At 45.8% G+C, this 14,531-nt stretch overlaps 1 protein-coding gene across 1 annotated transcript in view; it reads right to left on the bottom strand.

The window, feature by feature from the left end:
- The window catches only part of lrp2a (low density lipoprotein receptor-related protein 2a), a gene marked incomplete at its 5' end in the record, with an annotated part of 335,411 nt that overhangs the window by 120,934 nt on the left and 199,946 nt on the right, over window positions 1-14,531 (bottom strand). Inside the window, 2 exon segments of the mRNA XM_084314359.1 lie at window positions 1,275-1,476; window positions 11,989-12,120. Of these exon segments, the coding sequence (XP_084170485.1) occupies window positions 1,275-1,476; window positions 11,989-12,120 (334 nt within the window).

Genomic DNA, 14,531 nt, shown 5'->3' with positions numbered 1-14,531 from the left:
CAAAACAAAAATCCAGCAAGGATAGGAATGGATCGTTACTTCGTACGAGATAAGTAATGAAAGTCATGATAGTATGCAATATATAAATGATAAAACTAAAAATGATAAACTAAAAATGATAAAAATGATAAACTAAAACTATCATCATCAACCTTTATTTATTCTCGAAAAGACAATTGAGGTCACCCTCATTTTCAATGTCGTCGAGACTATATATATATATATATATATATATATATATATATATATATATATATATATATATAACTCTATATAACCCATGTAACTCTGTATAACACATATAACTCTATATAACACATATAACTCTATATAACCCATGTACCTCTGTATAACTCATATAACTCTATATAACACATATAACTCTATATAACACATATAACTCTGTATAACACATTATAACTATGTATGATAGCATGTACAATAATGCTGTATATACCGTATATATGCATTCATATATTTATATTTACAGAAATATATTTATATCCATATCTGTCTGAATATACCTGCATATAATCCTTCTATACACCTATATGTAACCCATATAACTCTGTATGATAACATGTACAATAGTGCTGTATATACCATATATATATATACTGAAAATATGGGTATCGGTTTAAAAAAAAAAAAAATCATTTTCTTTTACATTTCTATAACCTTTATTTACTCAGGCAAGCAAGTAAGAACAAATTCTGATTTTATTTATTGTCAAAAGTATGCATAATGTTGTGTTAATTCCACAACAAGAGATATGTAATGTTAATTACCTGAAATTATTCCATTTTTGGGGGAGGGGGGGAAGCCTGCATATATCGGTATCGGTTGATATCGGTTGATATTGGTATCGGAAATTAAGAGTTGGACAATAACGGTATATCGGTATCAGTAAAAAAAGCCAATATCGAGCATCCCTACTTACTACCATAGTGTCTTTATACCTGTATCACTGTACATATTAATACTACAACTCTGTACATCTGATTAGTACTATTACTCGGTAGTACAAATTTATATATTTTATATCCAGTTCAATCACCTGTACATTGTATATTACTATCACACTTTACTGTTACATTTGCACTCTGGTTGGATGTCAAAACTATTTTGGTAGTACTGTAGTTGTGCTGCATGATGCTGCTGTATGATGACAACCCATTTTAATCTAACCTAATCTAATGTAATCTAATCTACTCCAACAAACACCCCTCCCCCCGAAACGGCCTCGTTGACCTTTAACCTGCACGCCCTCTGACCTGTAGGAGCCGCGTATGCAGAGGCCGTTGCTGCAGGTGAACTCGTTGACCCCGCAGGACCTGCGCGTGCAGTTCTGGTGCTCGTCGAGCGCGTCCGTACAGTCCGCGTCTCCGTCGCACACCCAGTCGCGCGGGATGCACTTCCTCTGCGGCGGCAGGTTGTTCACGCAGGTGAACTCCGCCGCGGAGCAGGTGCGGTTGGCTGGAGGGGCAGACGGGGGGGGGGGGGGGGGGGGGGGCGGGAGTTACAGGATCCAGGAAGTAGACACCAAGTTATTATGTTTTTTTGTTTCTCTATTTCTCACACATCAGCGCACGGCAACCGTTGTCTCTTCCATCGGTTGCCTTGTTACAGAGAAGAGGAGGAGGAGAAGAGAAGAAGAGGAGGAGAAGAAGAGGAGAAGAAGAGAAAAAGAAGGGGAGAAGAGAAGAAGAGGAGAAGAGAAGAAGAGGAGAAGAGGAGAAGAAGTGAAGAAGAGAAGAAGAGGAGGAGAAGAGAAGAAGAGGAGGAGGAGGAGGAGAAGAGAAGAAGAGGAGAAGGAGAAGAGAAGGAGATGAGGAGAAGAAGAGAAGAGGAGAAGAAGAGGAGGAGAAGAGAAGAAGAGAAGAATAGGAGAAGAGGAGAAGGAGAGAAGAAGAGGAGGAGAAGAGAAGAAGAGGAGAAGAGAAGAAGAGGAGGAGAAGAGAAGAAGAGAAGAAGAAGAGAAGAAGAGAAGGAGAGGAGGAGAAGAGAAGAAGAGGAGGAGGAGGAGAGAAGAAGAGGAGGAGGCGAAGAGAAGGAGAGGAGGAGAAGAAGAGGAGAAGAAGATGAGGAGAAGAGAAGGAGAGGAGGATAAGAAGAGAAGAAGAGAAGAAGAGGAGGAGAAGAGAAGAAGAGGCGGAGAGAAGAAGAGGAGGAGAAGAGAAGAAGATAAAAAGAGGAGAAGAAGAGAAGAAGAGAAGGAGAGGAGAAAAAGTGAAGAAGAGGAGAGAAGAAGAGGAGGAGAGAACAAGATGAGGAGAAGAGAAGAAGAGGAGAAGAGAAGAAGAGAAAAAGAGGAGAAGAAGAGAAGAAGAGGAGGAGAAGAGAAGAAGAGAAGAAGAGGAGAAGAAGAGAAGAAGAGGAGGATAAGAAGAGAAGAAGAGGAGGATGAGAAGAGAAGAAGAAGAGAAGAAGAGGAGGATGAGAAGAGAAGAAGAGGAGAAGAAGAGAAGAAGAGGAGGAGAAGAAGAGAAGAAGAGGAGGATGAGAAGAGAAGATAAGAAGAGGATGATGAGAAGAGAAGAAGAGAAGAAGAGGAGGATGAGAAGAGAAGAAGAGAAGAAGAGGAGGAGACAAAAGGAAGACAAGAGGAGGAATTACAGTGAGTGACACGTTTAGGTAAACGTTGTAGGAATTCTATCTTGGACGCGCAAATAGATTTCAATAGAGGCCTGGCACAGGAACGTTTGTGTAGTTGTAACATATTAGCAACCATTGTTTTGGACAAAGCAATGGAATAGACAGCGGTTGCTAATATGCACTCAAGACTGTAGCACTCAATTAAATGGTAAATGATGCATTTAAATATCTCTTTTATACGGAAGCCCTAAGAGGCTGTACATTCATACATTTTACTTGCTCAGTTTTCCCGAAACGATAGTCTATATATTAAATCACTGCAGGAAACATCATTCAGTGTCGCAATGTCAGAGGAGCAGGTAGCCCCGTTCGTGACTATGATGCACTCGGTGCATCCAGTGGCGGCCGGTGGGTACTTCGCCACTAGGGGCGCTATACCAAACATCTCTCCCTCTCTCCTTCTCTCTCTCACACACAGCGCGACGTGGAATCGATTCGTTACACAATCAGACCTATTATATACCAAGAATAACTTCAGTATGAGTACAGGGCTGTACACATATTTTGCATATTGTTAAACGAGCCAAGGCTAGCTATTAAACTATGGATATGAATCGAAAATCTGGGACCCTGATGTACATTTACATTTACATTTAGTCATTTAGCTGACGCTTTTATCCAAAGCGACTTACAAGTTCTGTACGACAAGCCATCAGGAAGGGCACAACTCTATCAGCTGAGCAACAATGTTCATCAAAGTGTTGAGTGCTACAGTGTAGGTTCGTTTATTAGGACAAGTGCATGACAGTACGGTTAGTTAGGGTTAGATTTTTTTTTTTATAGTTATTTTTTTTAATTCAGATAATGGTTGAAGAAGTGCGTCTTTAGTCGACGGCGAAAGATTGGACGTGATTCGGCTGTCCTAACTGGGGTGGGTAGTTCATTCCACCATTGTGGGGCAAGGACTGAGAATAGGCGACTTCTCTTTGATGATCCTCCCGGAGCTTGGATAGGAGTAGGTCTGAGGCGGCCAGAAGATGCAGAGCGTAGGGGTCTTGAGGGTGTGTAGTTAGAGACCATTGACCGGAGGTAGGCGGGAGCGGTTCCCATTGCCGCACGGTATGCTAGGTCGAGGGCCTTGAAGCGGATTCGTGCAGCAATGGGGAGCCAGTGCAGGTCCCTAAGAAGTGGGGTGACATGGGCCGACTTCGGTAGGTTTGAGATCAGGCGGGCCGCTGCGTTCTGAATGAGTTGAAGAGGCTTAGTGGCAGTGGCCGGGAGGCCAGCGAGCAGTGCATTGCAGTAGTCGAGGCGGGAGATGACTGTTGATTGGACGAGGAGTTGGGTGGCTTCTTTTGTCAGGAAGGGGCGGATCCTTCTGACGTTGCTCAGGAGGAATCGGCAGGTTCTGGTCGTCGCTGCGATGTGAGCAGAGAAGTTCAACTGGTCGTCGAGGACAATACCAAGGTTCTTGGCGGTCGGGGACGCAGTCACAGCTGCATTCTCGACTGTGATTGAAAGGTCGGTTAGGGGGGAGGATTTGGCCGGCAGGTGGAGCAATTCTGTTTTGCTTAGGTTCAGTTTGAGGTGGTTGGACGTCATCCAGGCGGAGATGTCGGACAGACAGGCTGAGATCCGCTCAGAGACGTGGATATCTGAGGGAGGGAAGGAGAGGAAGAGTTGAGTATCGTCGGCATAACAATGGTAGGAGAAGCCATGAGACGTGATAATGTTACCCAGTGATTTAGTGTAGAGGGAGAAGAGAAGGGGTCCTAAAACCGAGCCCTGGGGGACACCCGTCCGCAGGGGGCGGGTGGCCGACAGGGTCCCTCTCCATGACACTTGGTCATTGAGGTATGATGACAGCCATGTCAGCGCAGAGCCAGCCACTCCCATTCCTGCGAGGGCCGCAAGGAGGATCTGGTGGTTGACTGTGTCGAAGGCTGCAGATAGATCTAGGAGAATCAGGACAGAGGAGAGGCCTTTCGCTTTTGCTAAGTGAAGTGCCTCTGTAAACAAGACAAACGTCTTTCTCTGGTCTGCATCCCCTTAACAATTGTGTGTATTGAGCCGTACTGTATTGTACCCATTCTGCAATCTGTTAATAAAGTTCTCATTCATTCATTCATTCAAACATAGACGATATTGAACAAGCCATAATCCACGTATTTTCAATCCGAGAGAGCTGCAGTAGTTAAATAAATGAGCCATCGACATAGTCAGTGTGGTAACGACGTAACGTTATTATTGCATCCAAGATTGATACACGGCTGGCTAGGCAGTTGGTAGTCATAGTCTTGTGTTATAAAATAAATAAACAATCAGCAATGTCTCGCTTCATGAATGGCCAGCAGTAGCCTAACAGTACTGCTCCTAAAAAAAACTATTTACAAACGTTAACGTTAACCACAGAGAGAGAGAGAGAGAGAGAGAGAGAGAGAGAGAGAGAGAGAGAGAGAGAGAGAGAGAGAGAGAGAGAGAGAGAGAGAGAGAGAGAGACTCACTGTTTAGTTGAAACGTCCAGGGCAGGAGAGCTTGATAAACGTGTATAATCCACTGATGATGTATTCCAGACCACTGTCCACTGTAGTCTGTCTCCAGACTACATCCGCCATATAGCTTGTTAGCCAAGTGTTAGCTCGTTAGCACAACACAAGTACATTCCTTTGTCCATTTCCGCTCGAACAGACTGCAAACTACCTGGCGTTCTATCGCCATGCTCTAAGACAAACTCTAACCTTAACCAACTTTGAAAGAGTGCCTAAGCTTAACAGTCTAAAGAACTTGCAGTCACGGCACGCTCGTCTAAGACAAACAGCTGCCTGCATCATTCTCACAACAACACAACTATCTCCACCGACCAACCTAGGAACCAACCTAGCCGGAATAACCTAGAATTGGAACATTAGAAATTGGATTCGGCCAATCAGAGATCGTCTCTGTGAAATTCTGCTACGGAAAAAAATACTGGCGTCGGCCAATCAGAGAGCGTCTCCGCGAAATGCGGCTACAGATATTCTTGACGCTACTGGCTAGACCGCTTCAAATCGCGCCCAGATTCCAACATAATAGTTTCAACACACAACGCGTTATGCACTGATTGGCTGTGACGGATACAGCGATCAAACTGTGACGCGCACTCAGAGCGCTATCGCGTATAGCCCGGGCCGAGAAATACGAAAAAATAAAAAAAATAAAAAAAACGTGATGTCACTTCCTGCTCTGGAAAACGAGTGTTTTTTAATTGCGATAATAACGTTATATTGTGCATTGGAAATACAAACATACTTAAAATGAGTAAATATTATTCATTTTAAACATGTTTATATTATTTATAGGGCTATAAAACAAAAAACAAAAAGATACTTATTCTTGTTCTACTCTCATATAACCAGGCAGGGCCTGAAGGGGGGGCGGCGCCCTAGCGCCCCCCAGTGGCGGCCGCCACTGGCGTGCATCACAGTCACGAAAGGGGCTAAGCAGGAGGATATTGATCACCGCGTCACATATCTCTTCAATCAAGGCCTGACACAGGCTGAAATAGCTTTATGCCTTGCTGTTACAGATAATATTATACACATTAATGTGCCTCAAAGTGCAATCAAAGTGAGCTCTCAAAGAGCACCTGGCTACGGGAGGGTGCAACGCGAAACTGGCCCCCGTACGTCCAAACCCCTCCCACCACCTCCTACTGTACAGTTTCCTCCCCATCGTATGTATATTTTCTGTTAGGATCTCTGTTTAACAGTACTGTATATGTGCATATGGTAAGGCATAAATAAATGGTAAGGCAAACATACTGTGCTTCTCAGAAACTAAGCTCGACGATTCTGTAAAAGATCCAGAGATAGAGATTGAGAACTACTCAATAATCAGGAATGATAGGAACAAACATGGAGGTGGTGTCTGTATGTACATACACAAGGACACCAAATTCATCAACAGAAATGACCTGAATCATAAATCAATTGAAACTGTATGGGTGGAAATCCTATTCGAAAGGGCGAAATCCCTACTGGTTGGCACAGTCTACAGGCCGCCAGATCATAGTGGCTTTTATGATACAATGGATGGGTGTTTAGCTGGAGTTGAGGATGTAGACAAAATTCTTATTGGAGACTGGAACACGGATATGCAACGAAAAGATGCACCCGTCTTCAAGGCCTTCAGTAGGTTTTGTGATCTGCATGGCCTCAGCCAGCTAATCACCCAACCCACACGTGTATGTGAATCAACTCAGACTACCATTGACCTCATTCTGACCTCCGACAAGTCCAAGATCTCAAATAAAGGGGTTATAGCATGTGGGTTAAGTGATCATTATATGATATTCTGTACCCGAAAAAAACTAAAACAAAAGGCTGGCTGCCACAAAACAGTCACATCTAGAGACCTCAAAACCTACTCTAGCGAGGCCTTCAACCTTGAACTGGAGAGTCTGGACTGGTCAGATGAACTCAATGGTACACTGGTTGACGAAACATGGCTTGGTTTCAAAACCAAATTCTCAGCAATACTAAACGACATGGCCCCCCTAAGAACCACCAGGGTAAAAAATCGCGCTGAGCCGTGGATGCACTCCGAAATACTGGCCGCTATGAAAACCAGAGACAAAAAATGCTCTGAGTTTCGTAAAAGTCAGTCAAAGCTTACTAAAAGCACGAGCAGTGAACTCCAAGCCCACGTGACTGAACTCAAACTAGAAAGAAACAGACTAAGAAACGACGTAAACTCCATGATCAAAACTGCAAAAAAGAATTTCATCAATGACAAAACTGAGGAAAACAAAAACAAACCACGTGAACTTTGGAAATTACTCAATAATCAACTAGGATGCAGTAAAAAACTTAAAACCAGATTCTCAAACATAAACATAAAAACTGACAACACGCTCATCACAGACAAGCTGGATGTAGCCAATTACTTAAACATTTTCTTCACAAACATAGCCACAACACTGGTAAACAAACTACCCTCCCACTCAGGGCTTTATGGGGTAGAACACATAGTAGCTTTCTACAAAAACCTAGGGGTCCGCAAGGACGACTTCAAGCTGGAAACGGTAACAACAGATGAGGTACTCAATAAACTGAGCGCCCTCCAACCTAACAAGGCCACTGGCCATGACAACATCCCCTCCAAATTCCTCAGAGACTCAGCAGCCGCCATCACACCAATCATCACACACATAATAAACCTCTCCATAAAACAGGGACACGTCCCCAAGGACTTCAAAACTGCGAGGGTGACCCCTCTGCACAAAAAGGGCAGCAAATTAGACCCAGGCAACTACCGCCCTGTTTCTATTCTCACCTCCATCTCGAAAGTCATGGAAAAAATAGTCTACGAACAGGTCGAAAAGTACCTAGCGGAAAAAAATCTAATCTACGAATTCCAATCTGGCTTCAGAACATCCCACTCCACTGACACATGCCTTCTCTATTTGAATGACCACATCAAACAAGAGGTGGACGCAGGCAAATACTGCGGCATGGTCATGCTGGACCTACAAAAGGCCTTTGACACGGTCAATCACTCCATTCTGATTGACAAGCTAAAAGCAATTGGTTTTGATAGTCTATCAGTGAGCTGGATGCAATCCTACCTTGAGGGGAGGGAACAGATGGTGGAGGTAAACGGTACCCTATCCCCCCCCCTCACAGTGAGCTGTGGTGTTCCACAAGGAAGCATACTAGGACCGCTACTGTTCCTAATTTATGCAAATGACATGTCGTCAGCTTGTGACTGCAACTTGTTCCTGTTTGCGGACGACTCAGCCCTGCTGGTCTCTGACAAGAACAAGTTACAGGTTGAAAAAACCCTCAGCTCGGAACTAGGCAGAATCTGCATATGGCTCGCTGATAACAAACTATCATTACACATGGGCAAAACAGAGTCCATTCTCTTCGGTTCAAATAACAAACTCAGCAAGACCGACGGCTTCTCAGTTACAGTGGGTGACAATATTGTCACAAGGAAAGATGAAATTACCTACCTGGGGTCCATCCTAGAGGCTAATCTCTCCTGTGACAAAATGGCATCCAATGTAATAAAAAAAGTCAACCAACGAACTCGATTCTTGTACCGGATCTCCTCTCTGGTAAACAAGAACACCCTGAAGACTCTGGCAGGAGCACTCATTCAGGGGTACTACGACTATGCTTGCACCTCATGGTACCAAAGCACCTCAAAGGCGCTAAAAACAAAATTACAAACATCTCAAAACAAACTGGTCAGACTACTGCTTGACCTTACTCCTAGAACCCACCTCACCCCTGCCCACTTCGACAACCTAGGATGGCTTAGAGTAGACGACAGAGTACAACAACTTGCAATGGGCCTGGTCTACAAGATACACTACACGACCAAGGTACCCAGGTACATGTCAAAATACTTCCCAAAGGTCAGTGAATACCACGATCACAACACCAGAGGGAGCTCCACAAATCATGTCAAACCCAGATTCGGCTCAAATAAGGGACTAAACACGTTTCGCAATTATGCCACATCAATGTGGAACGCCCTACCCAAAGCTGTAAAGGAATGTGGATCACTACCCACTTTCAAAACCTCTCTCAAGGGACACCTACGGGAGACTGCAATTCAACACTGGCCCCTGTAAATATCCTAACCCAATCATTCCAACCCCCTCCAATGTACAGTCATTTACCTAGTATGGTTTTGTCAATAGTTCAATGTACAATTGTGTTTGTTTGTACAGTGTCTCCTCCCCCCCCCCCTCAATGTACAGTGTTACTTGTTTATACAGTATGCCCCCCGCCCCCCCCCCCCCCCCCCCCCAACCACCTCCAATGTAAATTACCCAGTATGGTTGTCAATATCCCAATGTACCCAACCCCCCCCACCCAACCTCCAATGTACAGTTTCTACGTCAAATGTATATACTCCCTTTTCTTGACTCCTTCTGTATCACAAACAGTACTGTATTTGCAAATCTGGTATGTCATAAATGTATAGATGTAGCAGTACTGACTATCTGTATGTCATGTATGTCATATATGTCTATATGAATTGAAAATGGGGGACCCTGATGGAAACAAGACAAACGTCTTTCTCAGGTCTGCATCCCCTTAACAATTGTATGTATTGAGCCGTACTGTATTGTACCCATTCTGCAATCTGTTAAATAAAGTTTTCATTCATTCATTCATTCATTCATTCATTCATTCATTCATTCATATCTTGTATGTCGCAAATGTAACAGTACTGTGTATACCTGTACTGTATGTCATGTACCCCCCTGAAATAAATTAATCAGATTTAATTTGTTTTCCCGTGATAACGCGATAATTATCTCGTTATCACGGGAAAACGAAGTCCGTTTTCTCGCGATAACGCAATAATTATCTCGTTATCACGAGAAAACGGAGTAAATAAAATGTATTTAATGTATGGCCGCTTAGGGCTTCCGTACTTTTATCCAAAGTGCTTTACAATTTGTTCCTCACATTCACTTCACACACCGACGGCAGAGGCGACCGTGCAAGGTGCCGACAGGCTCATCGGGAGCAGTTAGGGGTTAAGTGTCTTGCTCAAGGACACATCGAAACGCTGCCCGGGAGGAGTGGGAAGCAAACCGGGAACCTATGGATTACCAGACAACTGCTCTACCTCCGAAGCCACTGCTATGTGTTGATGTATGTATGAAATATATAAACAAAAATATAATCATTTGGTGTCTTATTATTACTGGATCTTGTAAACAAGACACAGAATAACCTGATTCCCCAGTGTGTTACCTGCTCTACCACTGCACACCAAAATGGTTACCTGTGGTCACAGGCAGCCATACTGGAAGAGAGAGAACTACACTAACAATCCGTGCAAGGCCTTGTGGTGGAAATCTCATTTCATTTTAATTAAATTTTTATTTATTCGTACATGGAATTGTTACAGTCCAACAGTGTCTTCAGTACATATAGTTCACTTAATATGATCCACTAAATCCCACTAAAGAAGAAAGCTCTTATCGTACCTGTCCCTACACACATACAGTACACTGATAGACTGTTCATAGCGCAATGTTTACCAAACAACATGTACATACTTATTTTGCAGAAATGAAAACATCAACACAATTAAATTAACATAAATACATACATTTTGTGTATCTATCAGTTAAATTGCATATTTACTGAGGTTCATTCATTTATACACACAATAATATAAATGACTGTTCTATTATATCATGTATTATTCTATATTATACTACTATATACTATACTATATAATTGTATACTATAACTAAATCATACTATATACTATATCATATACTATATTATATTATATATTATTTTATATATATATATATTATTATATATCGTATACTATATTATACTAGACTATATTATATTGGTATACAGTATTATACCAATACTGAAATAGCCGAAGTTAATAACTAACTTAGTCAAAAGAGACCTGGTTAATACGATTTATTAACTCAATCAAAGTATCAATACAAAGATTCAGAGTTAGGCTGGGTGACTCAGCGTGGAGCTAGGACACCCGGTAAGAGACAGCCCTCACCAGATCTTCAAACATATTTATACTACATACAAACTGGAAGGGGTGGGGGCCATAGGAACACACAATGTATAGGGGTGTCATGACATTTTGGGGAAAGGTGGGGGAGGGTATTGTTGGGGTTAAGAATGAGGGATGGGGGTAGGAAGGAAAGATGGGTAGAGGGAGATCAAAGAGTCATCCAAGAGAGGGGGGGGGGGTCCTAACTCCCACAGCCTCTATGGCCATCATCACCCATATAACTCTGTATGATAGCATGTACAATAATGCTGTATATACATATATATATATATATATACCTATATACACTTGCACACTGTATATTACTATTGCACTTTACTTTTACATTTGCGCTTTGGTTGGATGCCAATTACCTCTTTTAGTCGTACGGTACTTGTGCTGCATGATGACAATACATTAGAATCGAATCTAACGTTCAGATCTCAAGATTCTAATCTGAAAGGGTTAAACCATGCGATGATGATGATAATGATGATGACGACATTGTGCATTTTTTGACAATCCACACATTCCACACATTCCAAGCCGCGTTCCAGAACGTGTGACCGTGAAATCGACTGACCACCTAATGTGATCGATCCCCCATTGTTTGTGAAGAGAGAGAGAGAGAGAGAGAGAGAGAGAGAGAGAGAGGGAGAGAGGGAGAGAGACAGAGACAGAGAGAGAGGCAGAGAGAGAGGGAGGGAGAGAGAGAGAGGGAGAGATAGAGAAGAGTAGAAGGTGACAGAAGAGGAAGAGGAGAAGAGGAAGAGGAGAAGGTGACAGAAGAGGAAGAGGAGAAGAGGAAGAGGAGAAGGTGACAGAAGAGGAAGAGGAGAAGACTCGTACCACAGTTGTGTCTCTGGTCCTCGTCGCTCATGTCTCCACAGTCGTTGTCTCCGTCGCAAATCCAGGAGGCGGCGATGCACCTGCCGTCGTCACAGCGGAACTGGTCCGTGTTGCAGGTCCTGACCACAGCGGCTGCTGGGAACACAGAGCAACATCAATGAGACGCCTACACCCCCGCGGCCGAGCCCGGTGCCGGTCCTACACCCCCGCGGCCGAGCCTGGTGCCGGTCCTACGCCCCCGCGGCCGAGCCTGGTGCCGGTCCTACACCCCCGCGGCCAAGCCTGGTGCCGGTCCTACACCCCCGCGGCCGAGCGGGCAAAGCCTGGTGCCGGTCCTACACCCCCGCGGCCGAGCGGGCCAAGCCTGGTGCCGGTCCTACACCCCCGTGGCCGAGCTGGGAAAAGCCTGGTGCCGGTCCTATACCCCTGCGGGCAAAGCCTGGTGCCGGGCCTTACACCCCCGCGGGTGAGCGGGCAAAGCTTGGTGCCGGTCCTATACACCCGCGGGCGAGCGGGCAAAGCCTGGTGCAGGTCCTACACCCCCGCGGCCGAGCCTGGTGCAGGTCCTACACCCCCGCGGCCGAGCCCGGTGCCGGTCCTACACCCCCGCGGCCGAGCCTGGTGACGGTCCTACACCCCCGCGGGCGAGCCTGGTGCCGGTCCTATACCCCCGCGGGCAAAGCCTGGTGCCGGTCCTACACCCCCGCGGGCGAACGGGCAAAGCCTGGTGCAGGTCCTACACCCCCGCGGCCGAGCCTGGTGCCGGTCCTACACCCCCGCGGCCGAGCCTGGTGCCAGTCCTACACCCCGCGGGGCGAGAACGGGCAAAGCCTGGTGCGGGTCACATCCGTCTGGTGCCGGTCCTACGCCCCCTCGGCCGAGCCAGGTGCCGGTCCTACACCCCCGCAACCGAGCCTGGTGCCGGTCCTATACCCCTGCGGCCGAGCGGGCAAAGCCTGGTGCCGGTCCTACACCCCCGCGGCCGAGCCTGGTGCCAGTCCTACACACCCGCGGGGCGAGAACAGGCAAAGCCTGGTGCGGGTCTCATCCATCTGGTGCCGGTCCTACGCCCCCTCGGCCGAGCCAGGTGCCGGTCCTACACCCCCGCAACCGAGCCTGGTGCCGGTCCTACGCCCCCTCGGCCGAGCCAGGTGCCGGTCCTACACCCCCGCGGCCGAGCCTGGTGACGGTCCTACATCCCCGCGGGCGAGCCTGGTGCCGGTCCTATACACCCGCGGCCGAGCGGGCAAAGCCTGGTGCCGGTCCTATACCCCCGCGGGCAAAGCCTGGTGCCGGTCCTACACCCCCGCGGGCGAGCGGGCAAAGCCTGGTGCCAGTCCTACACCCCCACGGGCGAGCGGGCAAAGCCTGGTGCTGGTCCTACACCTCCGCGGCCCAGCCTGGTGCCGGTCCTACACCCCCGCGGGGGCGCGAACGGGCAAAGTCTGGTGCGGGTCTCATCAGTCTGGGTGACGTGAGGGATGTCAGTAGCCCCCACTGAGCCCAAACAAACTGCAGGACAGCAACAAATAACGACAGCCGGTGGTGTTTTTGGTCACATATTCCTTGTCTCCATTAGCTATGTTCAGCCTGGCTGGGGCTATAGCCATGGTCTAGCATGGTACGGTATGGTTGGGTTCGTGTCTCCATTAGCTATGTTCAGCCTGGCTGGGGCTATGGCCATGGTCTAGCATGGTATGGTTGGGTTTGTGTCTTCATTAGCTATGTTCAGCCTGGCTGGGGCTATAGCCATGGTCTAGCATGGTACGGTATGGTTGAGTTTGTGTCTCCATTGCGTTTTCACACCACCAACTGTGGTACACAAGCTAAACCATGATACAACAGTCCTAGCCGGCTTTTGGCCAGGTCTGGCCCGGTTGTGAAAGGTGGCTGTCTCAGTCGGGGGTCCAGACATGCTGCAGCTTCAACTCTTAAGCCTCTGGTCTATCATTCTGCCCTGAGATGTATGACTGGTAGGGATGGGTACCGAATTCGGTACTTTTGAGGTAACGAACCGAAACACGTCGGTACTACCGAGTATCGAATCAAGTGAGAAACCGAAAAAAAATAAAAATAAAAATAAAAATAAAACTTTTATAAAAATTTTTTTTTTACTTTTTTTTTTTTTTTTTTTTACTTTTTTCTTTTCATATCAACGTTCACACGCACAATGTATGCTTACCTAAGATTTGACTTGATTCAACAACAAAGCAGTCGGAGCAATGACAAGCCGAAAACTGTCGAAATTTTAGTTATTTGAAGTTTGGATTTTTTTTTTTACGACTAAATTAAATTTCTTGAGACTAAAGTACCGAAAAAAGGTACCGTTGGGTACCGGTATCGGTTCAAATGTGAAAGGTACCCATCCCTAATGACTGGTGGTGACAGATATGATGCCCACCACTGTGTCCTTTATGAAAAGGTTGGATGGCCTTCTCTGGTTGAAAGGTGTAACTATCATCGGTATTTGTTTATTTTTAAAGCCCTTATTGGTGCACTTCCCTCTTACATCACAAGTTACTGTTGGAATGGAATCTTGGAAC

The sequence above is a fragment of the Notolepis coatsorum genome, assembly GCF_963971535.1.
Source record: "Notolepis coatsorum genome assembly, chromosome: 5".
Taxonomy (NCBI): Eukaryota; Metazoa; Chordata; class Actinopteri; order Aulopiformes; family Paralepididae; genus Notolepis; species Notolepis coatsorum.
This window is presented reverse-complemented; position numbering and strand designations above follow the sequence as displayed.